This window comes from Prunus mume, unplaced genomic scaffold (genome assembly GCF_029339155.1).
Source record: "Prunus mume cultivar Tortuosa unplaced genomic scaffold, ASM2933915v1 scaffold22, whole genome shotgun sequence".
NCBI classification, from domain to species: domain Eukaryota; kingdom Viridiplantae; phylum Streptophyta; class Magnoliopsida; order Rosales; family Rosaceae; genus Prunus; species Prunus mume.
In genome coordinates, this window is record NW_028296568.1 from 114,406 (window position 1) to 139,311 (window position 24,906).

Below are 24,906 nucleotides of genomic sequence, written 5' to 3' on the forward strand. Positions count from 1 at the left end.
CATCCAATCATTCTGGCTGACCAACACACCATCAAGGAGCTATCTTCTTCCTCTTTTTATTTTCTGTTTTGTATGTTCTTGTTGTCTATTTAAGTTATGGGTAACTAAGTAACTAAGTACTTTAGTTAGGGCTCAAGTGAAGCCCTAATCATATTTCTTTAAGGATTTCGATATGCCTTTGCTGCAAACCACTTTTGTGATGCTTAATTGATTAATTTCATATTATATTTTACAATTTACATATGTTATGTTATGCTTGATCACCATACGCATGTTGTGTATTGAGTTTGTTACATAGGTAAATTTAGATGACCGAGTCTTGTGCCTATGAGAGTAACAAAAGAATTAGCTATAAGTTCTTAAAATTAATCATCATGAATAACTAGAATAGATACCATGTTCTAGGAGTTGTGTGTTTGTCGATTTCCATGTGTTATGCATTCTTAAAGTGCAACTTAATAGATACCATGCTAAACACTTGTTAGCGTCGATACCCATGCCTAACTTGTTGCTTAGGGAAATCAATAATTTAAAGAGTAGATATCAAGCCTTTAGGTTGAAAAACATGAGCATCTAAACTCTGTTTTGTAGCATTGTACATGTCGTTTGTTTAAGGAAGAAGATTAGCGGTGAACATTGAATCCCTAACTAGTTTTCTCTTGTTTTAACCTCAATCCAATTCTATTTTTAATCAAACGCTATTTAATATTTTGTTTCAAAATTTTCAGTTTTCAATATCATCTTAAAATCATCCTTTTGAACACCTTGTCTACACCATGTGCCTTTGTGTATTGCTTGACTTTGATTAGAAATCTTCGGGTTTTGAAATAAGTTTTTTTTAGGGTTTTCTTTCACTTTTGCATTCTTAGTTTGTGCCATTTAGTTAGTAGTTGTTGTGTTCCTTCCGAGTGCCAATATATGGTTAGTATAATGGTACAAGTAAGGGTGTCGAACCACAGGGACCGATTGGACCTCTATAAATTACTAGTTTTGAAAGAACCCTAACAAAAAGTGAAAGTGACAAATTGAGAGTAGTTTGTGTTGTAAACGAAAAATAACTTAAAATGCAAGAAGAATGTAGCAGCGAATGAGATATTGATGTAAGAAGAATAGGGATGAGACCAGGGATTTCGAGTTCACCATTGCAAAGAAAATTCCATGTTTATAAAGTTAAACCATATTCAACTACCAACCTGTTTCCAGAGTTTGTTTTACATATATATGATCAGCCATATGATGTGTGGTTTTGATCAAATTCTCCTAATCTGCAACCTAATTGGGATGTTCAACTTTGGTTCCAGGTTAAGAGTCATTAACATGCGAGAAAACGTTAAAGAACCGAAGAAAACACACAGCAGGATGTTTGCATAGCATTCTCTTCATTCATTCACATGTCTACCAAGATTAAGCATGATGTTTACAATAACCTTGACTAGATAATCTGTAGGCAACCCTAATGGTGATCAAACATTAAAATTGACAAACAAATTTAACAATAGATTCAGTGAATGAAACAAGAAACAGATTGATGAACAGAATACTTTAACTTAGAAACATAGATCAATGTTGCAAGGCTACATCGAAATTCCCTAGCTATGAATTTAGTTACACATCATGTTCACAAAGATTAAAACGAAAATAAACAACATGAGTGAAAATAAATTCATGAGAGGAAACCCTTGAACCGATTCTGATGTTGAACTTCTCCAAGAACAGCCTCCTGCAATGAGTCTTGATGGTGGAAATATATGGGCGGCTAGGGTTTAAGTGTGTGTGAAAGGGGAGAATAACAAAAAGAAGGATGTCTAGGGTTGTGAAATTCGTCCAAAATAAATAGGGTCTGTGAAAGTGGCTAAAAGGCAAGTTTTTATGGGGTAAAAGAGGCTGTCAGATATTCCAAAGAGATCCTAATAAATCAGCCTTTATTTTGCACGTTTTTGCCTTATTTGGCACCTCCAAATCAGCCTAGAAATCCCCATTACTGTCCCATTATGCTCTTAGTCTTTAAACAAGCCAGGTTCGCTTTGGATCTTTATTTGGACTTCAAAACAGGTCACGAAATTTGTTTCCACGTTTGAATAATGGTCAGCTCCAAAAATGACATGTTTTGATTTCTTTTGCCTTCAACTTGATCCTAAAGTAGGTGCAACTGCATACTAACACAAAATAGGGTAAAACACAACATGTTTAACAAAAAACATCACAAATAGACTAGAAATGGATGGTATAAATGTATAAATATATGAGTTATCAAATACCCCCAAACCTGATTTTCGCTAGTCCTCGAGCAAAATTGAAATTGAAAACACACAAGACAATAAAGTCTAACTAGACCACTTTCGATGGCTAAACGATTGCACTGAGCATGTGCAACAAGCCTTTAAACCCCTAGGTGTCCCTAGTAGGAGGAGCTGTGTCTCCTGAGGGTTTACAGTGATGACACCCACAAACATCTACATACTTGCAAACAAATTGGTTAAAGCATACTTATAGCAAAATAATAAGAACCAATGGAAGCTTAGTCATACATTCAAACCACTAGTCTGCCACTTGAAAGAATCATATCATAAAGTGTAAAAAATAATTACTCCATGTCCCATGACTTCAAAGACACCATACTCAAATGCCAAAGATAGAAATCGCCTCAACTTTAGTCCTCACAGATATCACTCAAATTTTCACTCAGATCCTAAGGCAGGGTCTCTGGACAGATCTCATGAAGGGAATCAAACACTAAGAATATGGATAGCACACATACTTAGCAGCACTTATAAATACATCCTCAAAGATCAGCTAGGTCTTTCACAAGGTTTGTAATGTTAAGGCTTAGGTCAGGGGCTATGAAAGAAAGGATAGGAAATGCTAAAGCTTGGGACATACCAAAGTGTCTTCCTTGTGAAAGCAGCAAGCTCTCCTCTTGAATTGATCTTTGTTGTTTGTTCGTGGCATCCAGGATCCGTGCGATAATGGAAGGATTTAGAAATTACATCCTCTTTGATTTTTTTTCTTTTCTTTTCTAAAACTTTGTTTCTTTTTTCTTTCTTTTTTCTACAATTCCAGCACACATACCTCGGTACACACCACTTTCTTTATGTAGAGCTCGAATTATCTTTGTCTTCATCACTTTGGTATTCCCCAAACTATAGGGTATAGCTGTAATGGGCTAAATATCTCATATTGAGATAAAAGGATATGGGGGAAAAAATGTGAGAAAAGAAAATGGCTAAAAATGATTGGCTTCAAAATGGGGTAATGGCACACACATAAAGGTAAGAAATTAGGCCTTTTGGTGGTTAAGACATGCATAGCCTAACATCATCTCAATGAGTTCATTCATGAGTGTTACCAAACACATGGTATCTGCGAAAGAGAACAATTCTTAGCGTTCAATCAAACAAAAATAATGAGATCATTTGAAATGAAAGTTGAAGCAAAAAGATAGGAGTACAAACAATTTAAACCCTCTCAAAGAAGTAATAGGCTCAAAATCACTCTCTAGGGTAGTCTCCACAATTCTTCTTCCCGAATTTGAGCATGATACTTTAACCACCATGATTCCAAGAGTAACAGCTTTTGAAAATAATAATAATAATGATACGAACTTTTTCATGACAACACAGTAGTCCTCATTGTAAACCATAGCCCTCATATACATTCACATTAGTAAGCAAAGGCAAACTTTAACCAGAACTAGAAACAAACGACAAATCCCACATCCCCCAAACCTAAACTAAGCATTGTCCTCGATGCTTAAAAAAAATGAATGGAATGGATGCAATGCAAATTGGCAGTGTACATGGAATGAAATAAAATAAAAACTAAAAACTAACACAAATAAAAGGAAAGAACACAAACCCAGCTAGGTTGCCTCTTAGCAAGCGCTTTATTTAATGTCTAGGCAAGACATGGTAGTGTGTCTAAGTTGTCATAAACTCGAGAGAATCCATAACTACATAAACCTGCTCCTGTGAAACATTCTCCAAATAAGGCTTCAAACGCTGTCCATTGACCTTAAAACGGGTCCCATTCTTGATGTTTTCTATCTCCATAGCTCCATGGGGAAATACTTGAAGCACTTTGAATGGTCCAACCCATCTAGACTTCAATTTACCTGGAAAAAGTCGCAAACGTGAGTCATACAAAAGTACTTTCATACCTGGTTGAAACTCCTTCCTAAGAATTGCTTTGTCATGGTAGAGCTTGGTTCGTTCTTTGTAGATCCTTGCATTCTCATATGATTCATTTCTGAGCTCTTCCAACTCATTGAGTTGGAGCTTCCTCACTGTACCAGCTTCTTTGAGATCAAAATTGAACTTCTTTATGGCCCAATATGCACGGTGCTCAAGCTCCATTGGCAAATGACATGCCTTTTCCAAACACCAGTCGATAAGGGCTCATTCCAATTGGGGTCTTGTACGCTGTTCGATACGCCCAAAGTGCATCATTCAACCTTAGTGACCAATCCTTCCTTGTAGAGCTGACGGTGATCAAGATGTTCTTTATTTCTCTATTGCTGATTTCCACTTGTCCAGAGGTTTGAGGATGGTATGGAGTTGCCACTTTATGTGTGATGTTGTACTTCTTCATCAATGCCTCGAAAGGTTTGTTGCAGAAGTGACTGCCACCATCGCTAATGATAGCTCTCGGAGTTCCAAACCTAGTGAAAATCATATCTTTGAGAAAATTCAAAACAACTTTGTGATCATTAGTTCTTGTAGCGGTTGCCTCAACCCATTTTGATACATAATCTACTGCCACTAGTATGTATATGTATCCAAAAGAAGATGGGAATGGTCCCATGAAGTCTATTCCTCATACATCGAACAGCTCTACCACTAAAATGTTGTTTAATGACATTTCATTCCTGCGACTGATGCTCCCCATTTTCTGACACATATCACACTTAGAGCAAGAATCAAAAGCATCTTTAAACAATGTAGGCCAAAAGAAAACAAAAACCTAAGAGCTGCATGATCAGAGTAAACAATAACTTTAGAGCCAACAAGATATGAACGAAATTTCTCTAAAGCGAAAACAACAGCAAGCAACTCCTTCTCAGTTGTAGAGTAATTGAGTTGAGCATCGTTTAATGTTCGACTTGCATAGTAGATTACGTGTGGCAGCTTATTTACTCTTTGACCTAAAACAGCACCAATAGCATAGTCAGAGGCGTCACACATTAGCTCAAAAGGCAAAGACCAATATGGTGCCATAATGATAGGAGCAGAGGTTAGTTCACGTTTCAAGGTATTAAATGCATTCATACAATCTTTATCAAAGTGAAATACAACATCTTTGGCCAAAAGATTGCACAATGGATGAGTGATCTTGGAAAAATCCTTAATGAAACGACGATAAAAACCAGCATGTCCTAGAAAGCTTCTCACTCCCTTCACTGAAGTAGGGGCTGCCATATTTGAGATGATGTCAATTTTTGCTTTGTCGACTTCAATACCCTTGCTGGATATTACATGCCCCAACACAACACCTTGTTTCACCATAAATTGACACTTTTCCCAATTGAGAATCAAATTTGTTTCCTGACATCTTTGAAGCACTAGAGAGAGATGGTTAAGACAAGTATCAAAAGAAGAACCAAAAACTGAAAAATCGTCCATGAATACCTCAATAAATCTCTCAATCATATCTGAAAAGATTGCCAGCATATATCGTTGGAATGTTGCTGGGGCATTGCAAAGGCCAAACGGCATCCTCCTATATGCAAAAGTGCCAAAAGGACAGGTGAATGTAGTCTTCTCTTGATCTTCTGGAGCAATCGCAATTTGATTATAACCTGAATATCCATCAAGAAAACAATAATATGCGTGACCAGCTAATCGCTCAAGCATTTGATCAATAAAAGGCATAGGAAAATAATCTTTTCTAGTGTACGAATTCAACTTCCTGTAATCGGTGCAAACACGCCAACTAGCTGCAGGTCTCATTTGAACAAGCACTTTATGCTCATTTTTTACCACTGTGATTCCAATCCTCTTAGGCACTACGTGAACAGCGCTGACCCATTTGCTATCTAAAATCGGGTATATGATACCCACATCTAGCAACTTCAACACTTCAACTCTCACTACTTCCTTCATGTGTGGATTGAGCCTTCTTTGTGGTTCACGAGTTGGTTTCGCTCCCTCTTCCAATAAAATTTGATGCATGCACATGGTAGGGCTTATTCCCTTGATATCTGCAATAGACCAACCAATGGCTGATTTGAACTCTTTTAGCACCCTAATTAGCTTCTCTTCTTCCAAAGGGGTGAGGTCAGATGCTATGATAACTGGGAGAGTTTCAAACTCAGCTAGGTAAGCATATTTTAGATGTGATGGAAGTGGTTTAAGCTCAAGTTTTGGAGGTTTAACAACAGAAGGGGTCAGATGTGTGGCAGATGGTCTTAATGGCTTTATAAGAGCTGAAAAAGTGGAGGGATATGGTTTTAATGCTTCCAAGGCTGCCACCATCTCCATGGGCACTTCTTCATCAAAGTCATCTTGAGATTGACTCAAAACATATTGTAATGGATCATTGGATTGTGCCAGCAAAAACTTAGAGAAAACAAGTGAATCAAGCACATCAATCGAACAACAATCAAGTGAACTAGAAGGGTGAGAAAGAGATTCAAACACTTTGAATTGTACAGTTTCTCCTAGCACAGTCATGGTGAGGAGACCATTTTGCACATCTATGATAGTCTTTGCCGTGGCCATAAAGGGTCTCCCAAGCAAAATAGGTAACTCACGATCATGTATAGGAGCCTCTTCCATGTCCAATACTACAAAATCAGCAGGCAAAATTAGTTTGTCAACTTGAACTAAGATATCTTCCACTATACCTCTTGGATATTTCACTGATCGATCGGCAAGTTGCAATGAAATAGTTGTTGCCTTCAAACCCCCCAAACCTAATTGAAGGTAAACTGAATAGGGCATTAAATTGATGCTCGCCCCTAAGTCAAGCATAGCCTTTTCAACTAGCTTGTCTCCAATGGTGATATTGATAGAAAACTGCCCGGATTCATGAGTTTTGGTGGGAGCTTTCTTTGAAGCACAAAGCACTCACATTTTCAGACACCATCACCTTCTCATTAGGTCCATACTTCCTCTTATAAGTGTTTAGCTCCTTGAAAAATTTCCCATATGCTGACATATTCCTAATGACATCAAGCAAAGGTAAATTAACATTCACTTTACTTAAAATATCAAAAATTTCTTTAAATGACTTCTCCTGCTTGCTTTTGGCAACTCTTCAAGGAAATGGGACTGGAGGAGTGTAAGGTTTTTCAGCCTTGTGAAAATTTGGAGCTTCATACGAAGAAGTGGCATTGCTTGGATCTTCACTCGGTTTCTCATGCTCTTCTTGAGTGGGGCCTGCATTCACATGATCAGATTTATTAGTAACTTCATTTCCAAATCTATTATTAATAACCTTACCACTTCTAAGTGTTATGACCGCTTTGGCCTGCTCTTGGTTCCTTTGAAGTATCACCAGTTCTCTTTGACTCAAAGCATCAGCAATCTGACCTAATTGTGTCTCCATTTTGGTTAGAGCAGCTGAATGTTGTTGGAGAGTACTATTGGTAGTTTGCTGGAATTGAACGGTGTTCTGAGCTAGCATTTTGACCGTATCTTCAAGCGTAGTGGCAGGCTTTGGTTGGAAATTTTGAAATTGATTGTTATTCTTCCATGAGAGATTGGGATGATCTCTCCAACCATGGTTATATGTATTAGAGAACGGGTCATTCCTTGGCCTCTGATTGTAAGAATTCATGAGATTCACTTGCTCTTGAACGAATTCGGGATAAGCCTCACTAGCTGAGCATTGATAAGTAGGATGACCTGGTATGTTGCACATGGCACACACCTCAGCTATCTTAGGCGCCATATTGAGCACAGAATCGAGCTTCTTTTCCAAACTAGCCACTTGCAAAGCAAGATCATTATTAGAACTCATTTCATACATTCCAACTCGTTTACCTCTTGTATCTTTGTGTTGAGCATTAGATCCCAACATCTCATAAATGTTATATGACTCTTGAGCATTTTTCTTCTTCAAAGCTCCACCTGCTGCATTATCCACAGTTGATTGACATGTTTGGGTTAATCCAGCATAAAAAATTTGCATTTGTAAGTAAAGAGGTAACCCATGATGTGGACATTGCAGCAACAGGCCTTTGAAACGCTCCCAACATTCATTTAAAGGTTCTCCATCATCTTGTTTAAAGTTAAAGATTTGCCCTCTCAACGTAGCTGTCTTTTGAGTTGAGAAAAACTTCTCCAGAAACTTCTTAGCTACGGCATCCCAAGTGGTGAGCGAACCAGGTGCTAAAGTCATTAGCCAATTCTTTGCTCTATCTTTCAATGTATAAGGAAAAACCCTCATCCTCATATTTGCTTCACTCACTCCCTGCAAAGGTAAACCACTCACAACATTGTAGAATTCCTTAATATGGGATAATGGATCTTCGTTAGGTAAACCATAAAAAGAAGGAAGCATGTGAAAATGAGAAGATTTGAGTTCATAATTTCTAGCTTCAGTAGGCAGCAAGATGCACGAAGGTGAATTTGGTATAACCGGTTGAGCATAATCTTCCAAAGCTCGGTTGTCATCGTTATTGCCAGCCATCTCTTCTTCTCCGTCAGAGTTAGAGTTATCGAAAGAATCTACACTCGCTAGGGCTAGAAGAACTATTGTCCTCTTCTATACGGCTAGTCCGGGCACTAGCTGATACACTCTCAAAAGTGTTGCTCTTTAACCGTTCAAGTCTTTGGCCTATTTCAGCAAGTGTATCTGACATATACTACCTGACAAACAAAAATAAAACGAAATTAGGGTTTCAGAACAAGCAATCACAGAGGACTTATATCAGTCCCCGGCAACGGCGCCAAAATTTTGTTGTGTTCCTTCCGAGTGCCAATATATGGTTAGTATAATGGTACAAGTAAGGGTGTCGAACCACAGGGACCGATTGGACCTCTATAAATTACTAGTTTTGAAAGAACCCTAACTAAAAGTGAAAGTGACAAATTGAGAGTAGTTTGTGTTGTAAACGAAAAATAACTTAAAATGCAAGAAGAATGTAGCAGCGAATGAGATATTGATGTAAGAAGAATAGGGATGAGACCAGGGATTTCGAGTTCACCATTGCAAAACCAATTTCATGTTTATAAAGTTAAACCATATTCAACTACCAACCTGTTTCCAGAGTTTGTTTTACATATTTATGATCAGCCATATGATGTGTGGTTTTGATCAAATTCTCCTAATCTGCAACCTAATTGGGATGTTCAACTTTGGTTCCAGGTTAAGAGTCATTAACATGCGAGAAAACATTAAAGAACCGAAGAAAACACACGGCAAGATGTTTGCATAGCATTCTCTTCATTCATTCACATGTCTACCAAGATTAAGCATGATGTTTACAATAACCTTGACTAGATAATCTGTAGGCAACCCTAATGGTGATCAAACATTAAAATTGACAAACAAATTTAACAATAGATTCAGTGAATGAAACAAGAAACAGATTGATGAACGAATACTTTAACTTAGAAACATAGATCAATGTTGCAAGGCTACATCGAAATCCCTAGCTATGAATTTAGTTACACATCATGTTCACAAAGATTAAAACGAAAATAAACAACATGAGTGAAAATAAATTCATGAGAGGAAACTTTTGAACCGATTCTGATGTTGAACTTCTCCAAGAACAGCCTCCTGCAATGAGTCTTGATGGTGGAAATATATGGGCGGCTAGGGTTTAAGTGTGTGTGAAAGGGGAGAATAACAAAAAGAAGGATGTCTAGGGTTGTGAAATTCGTCCAAAATAGATAGGGTCTGTGAAAGTGGCTAAAAGGCAAGTTTTTATGGGGTAAAAGAGGCTGTCAGATATTCCAAAGAGATCCTAATAAATCAGCCTTTATTTTACAAGTTTTTGCCTTATTTGGCATCTCCAAATCAGCCTAGAAATCCACATTACTTTCCCATTATGCTCTTAGTCTTTAAACAAGCCAGGTTCGCTTTGGATCTTTATTTGGACTTCAAAACAGGTCACGAAATTTGTTTCCACGTTTGAATAATGGTCAGCTCCAAAAATGACATGTTTTGATTTCTTTTGCCTTCAACTTGATCCTAAAGTAGGTGCAACTGCATACTAACACAAAATAGGGTAAAACGCAACATGTTTAACTCAAAAACATCACAAATAGACTAGAAATGGATGGTATAAATGTATAAATATATGAGTTATCAGTAGTTCTAGGAAATTAATAATTTTAAACACATATTAATCCAATCCTCATGGGAATAATCTCGTATTTGCTTTTTATACTATTTGTCTGATCTTGTGCACTTGCGAGTTAAAACGCGCATAGAGTTGCTTAATTTTTAGGTTGCTATTTCTACAACAACGAGTCAAAAAAATCAAACCCAACGGCTGCTCAAATGTACCCTTTTATCTTTAATCATGTAGTTCAAATATATTAATGCTTTTCCTTAGAAAATAGTGTAACTCTCATTAAAGAGGACTCAGAAACCATTCTAAGTTCTTGGGCAATCCCCATTTCAATCATTCATTTCATATATCAACAAGATTTTCTTTGTTTGTTGGTTACAAAGTCAATTCTTAAGCACCACCTAATCCATCCAGATTGCTTGAGATACCCGCATTTCTTAAGCCATTTAAAACCACAGAGCTACCGAGCCTAGTGTCACCACCAAGTTATCAAGCTCCGTGAGACTATATCTAACCACGCGCTCATTCTAAAGGCCTTGTGGTTAAGGCCTAGAACCTTGCGACCGAGAATATGTTCCTATCTCCACCAACGAGCCTCACTTGAAAATAAGTCAAGATATCAGCACCCATTTTTACACATGACTACTTGTGACTATGGTACTGGCACGCCATGCACACACAATTAAAGAAGGACATCTTTGTCACCAAATCCGCTTAGACCGCTTGATTGTTTTATTTTGAAAATAACTGATCACATGGCCGAAAATATTTAGAGGTCAACAACAGCAACAACCGTCAAAAATTCAGATTATTAAAATACATATACAACATGAGGCTCGTTGAGATGGCAAAACAAAATACAAAAAACTAAACTGCACCTTGGATACACCTCCGTTTTACAAGCAGAAGTAGTTTTGGCCTTAAAACATGCTCTTATATGGGCACAACACTTACCATAAGAAGATTGAAGTGGAAGGGGAATCAAAGGTACCTATACAAATCTTGTTGCACAAGGCACAAATTCTGTGGACGCGGCTCTCCATTTTTTAGGACATGCAGGATTTGCTACACAAATTTCAGGAAGTCAGAATTGGCGACGTCTATCAAGAAGCCAATATGGTAGCGGATGCACTTTCTAAAAAGGGGCAAACGATTTCCTCCCACTATCTGGTTTGGCAATGTTTCTAAATTATACTTAGTTTGAATTTTGATTTGTATGGTTTAAAGATCCTTAGATGATCCACTATTTAATTTACTCTTTAAAAAAAAAAATAGAGGTTCTTAAATCTAAGTCCTAAATGTTTGGTTACCTTGTATCAATGACAACAAATGTGTGGATTAAACTCAACTCTTGGTTGAATTTTTGGATCTATATCAACTTTTCTAACCTTGGATGTCGGTGTTGGGTGAGTAAATCACAATAAATTATGAGGACAAAATGGATAGCAGAAAATCACTACAAAATGAAGTACAAAGTGGATGTATAGCAGCCAGAGCAAGTGATGACAAGTGAGGCATCTTGGACGCAAAACAAGTGTGACCACTGCCTTGCACCCCGTCTTCCCCTCTCTCCCACTGCATGCACCAAGAAGCTTTCAGGAAGGGGCTGGATGATCTTTATACAGAAAAGAGTACTTGCTCATCATAATATTTGAACATCCTCCATAAATTACAGGGTTCAAAATTAACCAATCAAGTACAATGAGATTCTCAAAACTGGCTGTGTTTCTGGTTTTTTCATTTTATTTTGTACTGCTTGTCCATGGGAAAGTGCAGCCCAATGAGCTGAGGGTGAGATCTGGAAACTCTTTCAATGCGGTTAGTACTTTAGTGCATAAGCTCGTCTCTCTCTCTCTCTCTCTCTCTCTCTCTCTCTCTGTGGAAACTCTTTTAAAAGTTTGGACTTAACCAGTTGCCTCTTATGTTTGATGTTTTGTGTAGGGAAGAGCAGATCATTGTAGAAGAAAGGGCGCTCATTGCAAAGAAGGAGATGGTGGGTCAAAAGAAAATGGTTTTGAGGATGAGGACTACATCTACACCAACTCTCTTCCTTAATTAGCTACATATATATATTGTAATTAATAATATTATGTAAATTAGTTTGTTGCTTGATAAATTAGCTAGTTATTATCTATGGCTACTCCAAGTTTGTTATTCAATGAAAGAGTGATCAAACTGTGGTCATGCTGAAGATCTCTTTTTCCATTTTCTGATTCTCCCTTGTAATTAGTTGTTAACCCCATGGCATCAGTTGCGTGTGTGAGAAACTTCTCTCCTCTAGTTTAGACTATCGCTTGTACTAAAAAAATAAATGAGTTGTTAACCAATAATATTTAGGGTTTGAAATTTAAAGCACAATTAACAAGCGGAGAGAGATGTTATCAAACTTTTATTCGAACACAGCAGTGCAAGCATGCATGGCCATAACTATATGAGAAAAATCATTTCGTTTTTCTTTTGCCCAGCACCAGCAGATGCATCTGACTCATCTTGAATTTAGTGTATAACTTTGACCATAAAACTCACTCAATTTTGGACAAATAAATTAATATTTACTTCAACGTTGAGATTATAAATTAAGGCTTATCTTGATCAATATTTTGACACACTTCTTGGGTGGTGGAATGAAGAGATTAACTCTCTGATTTTGGTCCCTCTAATCTGGGTTCAGATGACTTGGCTTCGATCAGTACGTGGTTTATTGAAGATTTCACTTGAGAGAGAGGTAGATGCATGAGAACATGAGCGGAGGGAAAATAGTTGGCTCATTACATGTAATGAGTTCTTCTTTCTTTTAGAAAAATCGCAGTTTGATATATTTGTATAATTTATTTATTTTTTGTAATTTTAATGAAATACGTGTCAAAATGCCATTTGTCTACGAGGAGGAATTCTTTACAAGATAATTGAGAAGCATTCTTGGGGACCATTATGAGCTTTTCGAACATATATATCCTGTCTTATTGTACTAATTAATCATATCAGTTCTTGCACTTGAGTCAAATTACAGCATTTTAACTAATATTCCTGGCTTCTTGAAATCAGCTTTTAAGTGCTACCCATAGACATTGAATCATATATACCATGCATCATCCATCATGCATGCATGTAAGAATTCACATTGTCTTACTAAATAAATTTACAAAAAATGTCGGCCAAATTATGCTTTTGAACCTTCTAGTTTGGGCTAAGTTCCATTCTTATATTTTCAATTGTAGTCATTCAACTCATGTTGTTTATTAAGTTTTGCAATTTAAGGACAAAAGATGCCAATCCTCAGGCATTTCAAATGCAACTTCAAATTAGCCAATCAATAATGGTCAAGCTTGTTTGAGACTACTTCTATAAGACCTAAAAGAAGAATGACAACTAAAATCAGTTCTGACAATGTTTGACATGAAAACTTAAAAAGTGTTCTGAGTCATAAAAATTTCTGGAGAAGCATCTACCAAGCACGTGTTCCTTCATAAATTTAATAAAGCGTTTTTTTAAGAAGCACTGCCAAGTACTTTTCTAGGAAGCCCCAAGGGCCCCTAAAAAGGCACCTGAAAAAGAATGCAAGTAAAACACTCTTTTTTGTTGGTGCAAAAACATAGCAAAGTCAACTCCCTCCACTTCGGACAAAAAGAAAGCAACTGATGTTTTGAAGTACAAGTCCTAGTAAATAAACTTGCAGCTATATGCAAAGACGGCCAACTATAGCTTACATGATAAGCTGCACGGATTAAAAAACTGTAAGAAAACTCTTCTTCAATTATGGCTATACGTTGCATGCTTATTGCATGCTTACATATAGAAAAAGAAAACAAAAACTCTACATGATACAACATTATACAACAAATATGCACATTCGACCGCGTCAAATTTTGATGGGAGACCAGACTGCCATTGTCAGGCTCTTAGCTACAAGATTGTTACAAAGAACTCTACATTTGGGCTACAAGCTGCCCTATACAGTCATCAACCTGAAAAATGACGACATATCTTCATTTGGAGACATGAATTTGGGACAATGGCAACAAAATGGCAATAGCCAACCTAACCTAACAAAGGGATAAAACCAACTCTTATTAAACTTTGGATGAACAGCCCGTGTTCAGGATCTAAACATGCATCACAAACCTGCGAGCTGGAAGTTCAGAATCATGTTGTTGGTAGAAGTACCGTGTTACAGTAATCCCAAGATCCTAATTCTCTTCGAGGATCAGAAGGTTGACTTGTAAACCGTGAGCTGGATCACTGCTTGAAAAAATGGACCGAAAGTTCCACAAAATATGTAAAGCAAACGTTTCAGTACATATTATGAGGAGAATAAAAATAAGGAGCATTTCATGTTTATCAGCAAGAACAGGTAGAACACATTCTTTGAAATCGAATTTAAAACACTTACTGAATGGACATGGTTCATTCAATTGATTATATATCTAGACTGAAAAATAAAAGAACTTACATTCCTTAACTTGCAATTAAGGCCCTGACCCGTCCCAGCAAAACAATGCAAGTGGAACATCAGAAGGACCAAAGTGGACCAAAGTGTCACCTTTTAGTACTTGTAGCTTTTCTGATGTTCCACTTTGGTCCTTCTGATAAGTTCGCAATTCAAGAACACGTCGAAATTTCCTTCCAACTCCCTAATGTTGTAAGCATGTGCTCTTCACGTATAGGGGTATTTCTGTCTACTCGTGTTATCTACCTTACTACTTGGCTAAATCTCTTCCTATTTCATAAGAGCTCTTCAAAAATTTAGACTCTTGGGTTGAGATTTTGATCAATGGATCACAGTGAGAAAATTTTGATTTAGAGGTGGCAGAAGTGGCAGGAGTGGCTCATCTCGTCATGGCATACTGATTTAACTCTCTACTTGAGGGGCATGTGCTTACTCCATCATGAAATTGGACTGAAATTTGGACGTGTCAAATTGGATGGAAATTTGAATATGTCCTTGAATTTCAATGAAAATCAAACTACATGGATCAACTTGCCAAAATTGAAACCACATGAACTTAAAGTGATTTTTTATATATATAAATAATTTAAGGTTTTTTCTTATTGTAAATGGTCCATGAATGTACTAGTCTTCAAACTTCCATTACGAGGTAGGAATGGTGGTCGCCGTTATGGCAAGTGGGCACAATGGGTGTCCAATATGAAACTGAAAATAATTTTAAAACCACAAGAAAAACTTGATGTTAATAACAAGAAGCCAATAAAAAGAAAGGCAAACCAGAAGAGATGTAAGTTATTCGTTCACCTTTTGGAAACGAATGCAAAATGCAAAAATTGATAGGAGAACTTTGGTCAAACGAAATATCCACAGTATCATTCATGATCATGGTTCTTATGTTGAGCAAATATAAATTATTTAAATTAATCATTTCACAAGATTGTCTGAATGTGGCGAGTATTGTTCTTCTTTCAACTGCAAGGCCAAACTATCTAACATTGCATATATAAGCAAGCCTTCAGGATGACCCCTATCCTCGACTGTAAATACATGAGGTCTCCCATTAACATGAAGAAGGCTTTGTCCTGGAAATTTTTTTACTTTCTTAAATTTCATAGCTGTCCTTAATGCAGCAACTTTATCCCACCTCTCTGATGCAAATATGTTGGCCATCTCCACAAATGGAACTGCACCCTGGGGATCCAACTCAAATAGACGGCGACATGGATATTCCCCGATCTCTACATTACGGTGAATCTTGCAAGCACTAAGCAATGCACCCCATATGCGAGCATCAGGTTTCATCGGCATACTTTTCACAAGCTCCGTTGCTTCTTCCAACCTTCCTTTACGCCCAAGGAGATCCGCCATACAGAAATAGTGGTGTACCCCAGGATTTATTTTGTAAACTTTTTTCATCATGTCAAAGAACTCCATTCCTTTCTCAAGAAGACCTGCATGAGTGCAAGCTTGAAGAATGGCAAGAAAAGTTAAGTGGTTTGGTTTTAAGTCCAAATCCACCATCAAGCAGAAAAGGTCCAGAGCTTCTTTGTAGTTGCCATTCAAAGCAAAGCCTGCGATCATGGTTGTCCAGGAAACAACAGTTCTCACTGGCAAGGCATAGAAGAGCTCTTGAGCACTGTTAATATTTCCACATTTTGCATGCATGTCAATTAATGCATTGCAGACTACGATGCTGTCTCTTAAACCATTAGAAAAGGCATAGTTATGAATCCATTTTCCAAGCTCAAGTGCACCTGTTTGGCAGCAACCTGAAACCAGAAAAAGCACAGTAACCAAATCAGGTTTCTAACCAACTGCTTCCATAGTGTGAAACAATCTTAGTGCCTAATTCAAATCTCCTTTATCAGCATACCCACTGATCATAGCAGTCCATGAAACACAAGTTCTATTTGACATGCCATCAAATAAAAATCTAGAAGAAAGTATATCACCACACCTGGAATACATTGATATAAGGGCATTGACAACAAAAATGTCTGAATCACAGCCCATTTGAATTCGATGACAATGAATCAGCACACCTTGTAGCAATTTATCAGGTTGAATGCATGAAGAAAGGAGGCTCACAATTGTGCTTATATCAGGCCTATATCCATCACAGAGCATCCATTCGTAAAAATTTAGAGCATCAATAAATTTGTCTAAGTTTGCATATCCTGCAATCATTGAATTCCATGAGACAACAGTCCTCGTGCCAATTGCAATCCATTAAAGACAGCCATGGCCGAACTTAAGTCATCGCATTTGGAATAGGCAGAGATCCAAGTGTTAGCCATTGAAACATCTCCATCTATCCCAATCTGAATTCCAAATGCATTAATGGCTTTCACCAGTGCCAAATTCTTTGTCTCCAAACTTGCCTGAGTCAACCCCATAACCGTGATGGTATCAGGCAGAATTCGTGCAATCCTCATCTCATGGAACAAATGTAACACTTTATCAAGAAATCCCAATTGCGCAAAACCCATAAGCATCACATTCCAGCAAGCCACGTCTCTCATGGGAATTCTCTCAAACAGAATGTAGGCATCAGCCAACTGATCACACTTGACATACATATCAAGCATTGCTGTTTGCACAAAGATATCTGACCGAAATGGTGATTTTAAAACATTGGTGTGAATAATTTGGGAGAATTTGAGGTTGGAGAGCTTGGCACATGCTTTAGCCAAGAAGGGAAAGGTGAAGTTGTTAGGTTCCAAACCATTTTGTTTCATTTGGAAAAAGAGAAGGAGGGCTTTGTGGGGACGGTTTTGGTTCACAGATTCTCTTATAGCAGAGTTCCATCCAACAATGGTTGAGAATTTTGAAAGAAGGACCATTTATCATTGTCTTTGACGTGGCTGAAAAGAGAGATACCTTCTCTTCAAATCTAACTTAATGTTGACAACCATCAGTTTTACATATGCCTTGAAACTGCCACATAAGCATCATCAACTTTGGGGATGCATACACCTTTATAACAGCACTGTTTGAAACTGCCACATTCTTAAATGTCTTAATAGGGAAGGTCTAATGCTACATTTCATGATGCAATCACAAGACACCCAAGTATTGGTGTCTTTCTTGCTGCTCCTGGATGAAAAAAAGTCCCTTTAAAGAAGCATTAAAGATGAGTTGATTAATTTCACAGATATTTAACTAATTTAGAAAAGGAGTAGAAGAAAAAAGTAAAAGTTTTTGAAGATAGAAAAGATCCAACCCTATAGCATCACCATGCATGCTTCATTTAAAGAGGGCAAAACCATGAACCAGTTCAAACTTGTATATATGCAACTAAACTGGAAATAGGAAATATATCCAACCAAATTAGGAGACCCACATTACACAATTGAAATTGAATAACCAATAATGACAAAGCAGAACCATTTAGTCATCTGCGTCCCCACCAAAGACACATTGGATCCCGAAGGTTAGAGAAGTGAAACAACTATTATGATAACGCTCATGAATAAGTACTTATGGAAGTCTCTTGAGATTTCCGGATTGATGGATTCTAAATTTACAGAGGAATCATCAAAATCAAAAGGGTCCAAAAGTGAAACTAAAACACTGGTAGAAACGCAAAGAAACTGATTGCACAAACCAGAAACGGCGAAACCATTTATGGGATTAGGAAGTTCTAAATCCAAATACTTGGGAAATGCTTCATAACAAAAGAGTGAGCACCTTCTTATGCTGTGTCATTAAAGAAATATTCACAAGCATTTTTCATGACATTCATCTCGTGATGGAAATTTATGAATCTTGAACTGCTAATGAAAGTGTTCCACAATTTGCAAACACATCTGATCACTTGTGCACCACTTCCCTGCCTTGTTTCACACTTGAGAGTAAACGTGAGTGGAGCCAGAATGGTTTGTTCAGGCGGACTAAACCTCCAAACAAGACATTTATTCTCTTTTTTTAAAGGAAGGTGATAGAATTTTTTTTAGTGGAAGAAACAATTAATTCCACGGCTGGCATAGAACTTGTAGTACTAAGTCTAAGTGATATAAATTAGGAAGAGAAGAGATTCACAAGCCACAGTTGCTTACTCAAGGGTCAGCAAACTACAACTCAAGACCAACCCTCAATTCTATAAATTATACAGGACTAAATTCCATAAACTAATGCCAGAAAGTTATGAATGAATAAAAACCACAAAACCAGCAATCTACCACTTTTCCAACTGCACCAAATTTTTTATATATAAAAAAATACAGGTAATTGATAATAAGAAAAGAAAAACCAAATCAAACACAGAGATTCTCATAAGACAAACGCAACCTTAATCAATAAACCCTAACAATTCATTCCCAAACTAAAACGAGTAATTCGCAATTCAAATGTAAAGTAACAGTTAGAGAAGAATTACCAAAAATCAGCAGCTGAACTTAGGTCCCAACTGAAATTCCCAAATTGGGATTTGAGAGATATAGATAGAGCTGAAAACCTAGAAGAGAACAAAGCAACTATATTAGCACAAAGTAAAACTCAACTCAGAAAAAAAATTACACAATTCAGAAAACAAAAAAGTTGATGAGATAACCTCGCAATGGGGAGGGAGGGAATCAGACTGCTGTGCCGCGTTCGAAACTTGGATGAGAAGACTGGAAGTGGAGAGAAAGTAGAGGCTGACTGAGTGAGTGATGGTAAGCGGGTCAGGGGCAAAGGACTACGCCGCTGTGCTGTGTTTGAAATTCCGAAGAGAAAACTGTGAAATGGGCTTGGGCTTGCATGTAAATTTCATGAACTATTATTTCTGCTTAAAAACTTGGGAGACTTATAAATAAACCCAAAACGAGTACAATATTTATAAAAAATGATAAAATTAAAGTGGTTGGACAATAATACCCTTATTCTTTTCTAGATTTCCTAGGAGATCCTTTAGCCGTATGAAACTGAAACCTTTCTTCTTTTCATATGTTGCTGCCGTATGGAGCCAAGAAATTTGGCGGCTGTTCTACTGGATGGATTCTTCACGTGGTCTTCATGCATCCATCATGTTATCTATGTTGTGTAGCTCTTCTTCTTCTAAGCTATTCCAGTATGAGTTGTCATTATCTTGTGATATAATCTGCTGCTATCTGGTTGTAGATTTCGTCAAAAACTTTTGCTCCTGTAGTGCTGATCATGTATTCATATATATCATTTGGTCTCCTGGATGTGGATTCTGAATACACCTTGATAAACTTGGACTGGTACAGGAGGGTCAGACGATCATCATTAAGCTCGGCTATTATTGCTCCTCTGTATTGTTGGATGTCTTGCTTAGTAGGCATTCCTGTTTGTGTTGATTCTCCTGGACTAAGTAATTCATCAAAAGAAATAATAATCCTATGCTGTGCTAAATCTGGGTAAATGCTATCTTTAAACCACTCTGGGGGTATACTAGTGAAATCTAATTTTACATTTTTCCAAAGAGACAGATAAAAACTTATAATTTCTCTAAATTTTTGGGAGAACGAATCTAAATGCTCGCCATTTTCAATATAAAGTTTCCCTAAATAACCATATTGTGCTAATAATGCTGGAGTAACTACGATTATTTTTTGTTTATGCTCTAAATGCAATTCCCTATATTCAATCATGTTAATGCTGGCTAAGTAAATAGTGTAATGGGAACAGTTTTTGGTAATAATTGTGATGCCAGGATGTGGATTACTTTTTAAATTGAAAAGAAAAGCTTGAATATAAAGTTGAAGAGATGTATTTTGCTCATATTCTAAATTAATCATATGACTCTTAACATCTACTGGTAAAAATCTATACCTTTCTCTAGCTAGAGTTTGAAGAAAATAGGGATTTTTAGATTTTTGCTCAAGTAAAAATTCACTATTATGCTCAAGTAAGTTGGGCTTATTAGCCTCTTTTTCTTGTAGATTATGCTCCATTAAGGTGGGCTTATTAGCCTCTTCTTGTAGAATTTGACATCTTAAATTAATAATTCTAAAATGCTTAACTATTGTATCATATTCCTCTTTTTGCTCTGCATATTTTTCCTGCAAAAAAGAAAGGTGTTGTTTTGCTATTTTATAGTCATAATTATATGCTAAAAACTCTTGCTCAAGGGCTCTAATAAGCTTTTCATGCCCTCTTCTCATGCTTTCAGTATTAGTTCTAATGTTCCAAAAGTTATCTAAAAGCACTTTTTGTTTTTTTGCTAGTGATGCTTGAGTACGATACTTTAAAGAAGGATTTCTAATTTCTTGTACTGATATTCCATTATAAAAATAAGTATTTACTACTGATCGTGCTTGATTACTTATGCTTAATGGATTACCACTTGGTGATGGTGTACCATTATTTTTGCTGCCAGATGATGATGGTCCAAAATACTGCATACCTGTTAATGAATAATATGGGATAAGATATCTGCTAAAGTATTATCCATACCTTTAATATGCTCAAATATCGGTCTAAATCCATTTCCTGTAATAGAATCAACAAAATTGACCCATCTTCGGGCTGCTTGTTTATTAGTAGTAATTTTATTATAATGAGAAACAATATTCTGACAATCTGTTCTAATAGTAAATATTTCATTATGTAAAATAATGAAAATGCTTCAAGGGTATTAATTACTCCTAATATTTCTAAGTCAGTAGCTGGAAGTTAGCCTGTATATCATTAAATTTTCCTGATGCATATCTACAAACTTTTTCTTCATATTTGGGTTCTTCCTTATGTTTCTTTTGATATAAAATTCTTGCCCATCCTATTGATGATGCGTCCGTTTAAACTATTTTGTAATTATTATCTAATGGTAATGCTAAAGGTTTAAGTTGGGTTATATCTTGTTTTATACTTTGAACTAACTTAATATCTTCACTATTAAAATATTTTTGTCCTGTTTTACTAGTTTTGCTATGCAAAGCTGCAATTTTCCTTCATAAATCATGGATAAAACTTCTAGCATAAATTAATAAACCTAAAAATGCTTGTAATTGCTTTTTATCCTCTAACTTATCTGGAAATTCTAACACTTTTTTAGCTATGTGTTCTTGTAATTGTATGGTTCCTGACTTAATATACATACCTAAAAATTCTATATCTTGTTTTTCAAGTTCTACTTTATTTCTACTTATAACTATACCATTATCAATAAATTCTTTCAAAACAATTTCTAAGTGTTTTCTATGTTCATTTTTATTTTTACTATGAACTAATATATCATCTATATATACACTACAAAAATTATCATACTTCTTAAATATTTGGTCCATCTTTCTTTGAAAGATCGATGGTGCATTTTTTAATCCAAATGGCATTACAAGCCACTCAAAATGTCCTTCTGGACAGGTAAATGTTGTCCAATGGATTAATTCTTCTGCTAATCTAATTTGCCAAAATCCTGATTTACAATCAAACTTACTAAAGTATTTACTTTCTTGAATTTTATTCATAAGTTCATCCTTATTTGGTAGTTTATAACTATCTTTATAAGTATTATCATTTAATCCTATGTTAATACTATGTTAATACTATTATAAGACTCTAATATATTACTTTGATTAGTTGTGGTTATACCTTTCTTAAAAAATGTAATGTCTGGGGGTGTATATAAAAATCCTCTTTGTAAACTTTTTAAGAAATTTAATCCTAAGATAAAGGGATATGATCCTACTGGGGATATAAAGGTTAAGGGTAAATTAAACTGTTGTCTTTCTATCCTAATTGGTATATTATTAATACGATGTGTTAAGTATACAGGTCTTGTGTCAAATTGTATAATTCTTATTGGTCTATCTAATTTCTGCCTAAATTGTTCTGGTACTAACTCTTCTTTTATTACATTTTTTGTGCTTCCTGTATCTATCATAACTGTTGTTTGAATTTTATTTTCTTTTGACAATTCTAACTCACAATTAATTGTTATTAATGAACTAGTCTTCTATTTTTTTGTACTAGGGCAATTGTTCTTTTGGTTATTGTTATCTATTTCAACTGTATTTATTTCTATTGGTCTATTATTAAAACAAGGTTTACAATAAACTATTGTCTTAGTGTAATATTTTTCTACCACTATTTTCTTACATTTATTACATTCTTGAGGCCATCCTAAATTAACATATTTAAATTCTTCATGATCTATTTGTTCTTCAAACATACACATATGTTCATCGAATTCACTATCGGAATTACTAGAGTAATCTAATTCTGATTCTGAGTCTAAGGCATTAACACTATAAATACTTTCATTATCACTTAAATTGTCATCTATACTGTAGATTGATTCTAAGTCCTCATCATCTTCTAATTGAAATTGCTCAATTAATTGTAATTTTTCTCTAGCTTGTTTTCCTAATTTGGGACACTTAGGTCTAATATGTCCTACTTCACCACAAAGATAACATTTACATGTACTTTTATTAGGTACTTTATATTTTCTAATCCATGGTGTATTTGTTCTTTTCCTAAATTGTTTAGGGATGTATTTTCTTCTTCTAAAAGTTTTGGAAGGTTGTATTCTAAAATTTTTATTTTGTTGTTTATAAGGTTTATATTTTCTATAGCTTTTTCTACATGGCTTCTTCTGCCTAAATTTCCTATGACATTCATACTGTTTAGGTAAATCTATATTTTTACAACTCATGTAAAACTGTTTTCTAATTTGTTTTTTTGCTTTTATTTGACTACATTTTGACTGTAATATATCATATACATGTTGTATTCTTGCTCCTATGGATACATCTAATTTCCTAGGGTGCTTCTGCCATTCATTCCAAATTCTTTCTCCTATTGGTCCTTTAATTTTTGTCATATAAGTATCTAATAGATTAAGATCATCAATTCTACTTGTTCTTCCTAAATACTTGAAAAAGTCTGAAGTATATTCACTAATATATTGCAAATCACAAATTTGTAGTTGTTCTAAATTTCTTATGGCTCTAATTTGTTCTTGTTCATTTCTACCATCTAATCTGTTATGATCTAAAAATTCATATTTAATTAATTTAACAAAAGCATCTATATTAAACATTTCTTTTGCTGCTTGATGTTCTCTTGGATTTTTAGTTTTCCATGCTTGAAAATAATCAAAAACCATTCCATCTACAGTATGTTTAAAGTAATCTAACATATCTTTATTATTACTAAAATCTAACGTTTGTACCATATCTGACCACCCACTCATGTCGTGACACGTGGAACACACTTAAAGTCGAGAGCAGCTCAAGTAGGCCATGCCGAATGTTCCTTCGGCATTCTTTACCTATTCTAGGATCATCTACGATCCATCAGCTACCCACGCCAACTTTCGGCATAGTGTGCTTTGGCGACCAACGGTCACATCAATCCAACTCGACAAGTCGTCCCGTAACTCCTACTAGAACTCGCCGAGCACGTGTCGATCTCGAAGACTCTCCCACGAGTCCCACATCGAAACTGAGTACTAAGAGCATCACAAATGCTCTCTATAAATAGAGCCCCTTGGCCTGGCCAAGTGGTAAGACTTTTTGACTTGACTAGTGCTTCCACTGTCAATGGAATCGCTCTTAGTTACTAACTTTGGCATTGGAGTGCCTTCGGCAGTACCACACCGGTATCCCCTCCTCGTTCGGATCCAGCCCGCTCGAACCTTCTGGACATCACGGAAGAAGGTCACCCCGGTCCTCATCCATCGGCATACTTGTAAGTTAGCCTAAACTCTTATCTGCTCAGATTTAGCGCGAACAGATTGGCGCCGTCGTGGGAAGCCGATCGACAATCAGCCCATATCTCCCTTTACTTCTAAACTATGAACCCGCCTTCGCCCCTTGCGGCCGATGGTCCCATCCTCAGCCTCGCCTACCGAGAGAACCTGCGGTGCCGCCGGCATACCTCGAGTGGAAACGCTGGTCGGCAAAGCACCTGGAAGATAGGATGGAAGCCTGCGGAAATGACCAGGATGCAGAGCACAACAATATCCTCTCCTCCAAACTGACGACACCCGAAGCGACTTCACGAGCAACAATCACGTTCGCCCAACTACGGATGCGGTTTGGAATAAACCACGTAGCCGGCAGAACGATCATCGAAGAGCGTGCAAAGCTTAACGATCGAAAGGTTGGAAAGTAGCTAGCTCGGGGCAAACCGTCGGCCTCCGATCGTGCCAACCGCAGAGCACCACCGAGAATACTAAGTCTACTCCCACCGCCTCGATAATCAACGATCGACGATGGGAACGGCGGACATCACCGATTCCCGTCCCAAGCAAAACTCAATGATCGGC

The 24,906-nt window shown here is 36.5% G+C and overlaps 1 protein-coding gene, 1 long non-coding RNA gene, 1 other non-coding gene and 1 pseudogene across 4 annotated transcripts; 1 reads left to right on the top strand and 3 right to left on the bottom strand.

Moving 5' to 3' along the window:
- Positions 1-3,917: 3,917 nt before the first annotated feature.
- On the bottom strand, positions 3,918-7,155 carry LOC148914300 (uncharacterized). Its single transcript, XM_089043750.1, has 5 exons — positions 7,069-7,155; positions 4,960-6,893; positions 4,483-4,657; positions 4,157-4,367; positions 3,918-4,111 (listed from the first exon to the last, which is right to left on the bottom strand). Exons 1-5 carry the CDS (start codon positions 7,153-7,155, stop codon positions 3,918-3,920), a joined length of 2,601 nt encoding a protein of 866 aa, XP_088899876.1.
- A 991-nt stretch (positions 7,156-8,146) lies between these two features.
- On the top strand, positions 8,147-8,253 carry LOC148914301 (small nucleolar RNA R71). The gene has a single exon (XR_016123117.1). It is a non-coding gene; the product is annotated as a small nucleolar RNA R71 (small nucleolar RNA).
- A 5,714-nt stretch (positions 8,254-13,967) lies between these two features.
- Positions 13,968-14,486, bottom strand: LOC148914302 (uncharacterized). Its single transcript, XR_016123108.1, has 2 exons — positions 14,366-14,486; positions 13,968-14,208 (listed from the first exon to the last, which is right to left on the bottom strand). It is a non-coding gene; the product is annotated as an uncharacterized LOC148914302 (long non-coding RNA).
- A 1,050-nt stretch (positions 14,487-15,536) lies between these two features.
- LOC103332408 (pentatricopeptide repeat-containing protein At4g19191, mitochondrial pseudogene) lies at positions 15,537-19,451 on the bottom strand (annotated as a pseudogene). The gene is made up of 3 exons (XR_016123106.1): positions 19,243-19,451; positions 19,069-19,146; positions 15,537-17,786 (listed from the first exon to the last, which is right to left on the bottom strand). The product of XR_016123106.1 is annotated as a pentatricopeptide repeat-containing protein At4g19191, mitochondrial pseudogene (transcript).
- Positions 19,452-24,906: the final 5,455 nt, after the last annotated feature.

Coding starts and splice junctions, on each gene's coding strand:
- LOC148914300 (XM_089043750.1), bottom strand. CDS start 7,155: ATGTCAGCATATGGGAAATTTTTCAAGGAGCTAAACACTTATAAGAGG. Junction 4,658..4,959: donor TCTGATCATGCAGCTCTTAG/GTTTTTGTTTTC, acceptor GATTTTCACTAG/GTTTGGAACTCCGAGAGCTA. Junction 4,112..4,156: donor TAGGAAGGAGTTTCAACCAG/GTATGAAAGTAC, acceptor GACTTTTTCCAG/GTAAATTGAAGTCTAGATGG.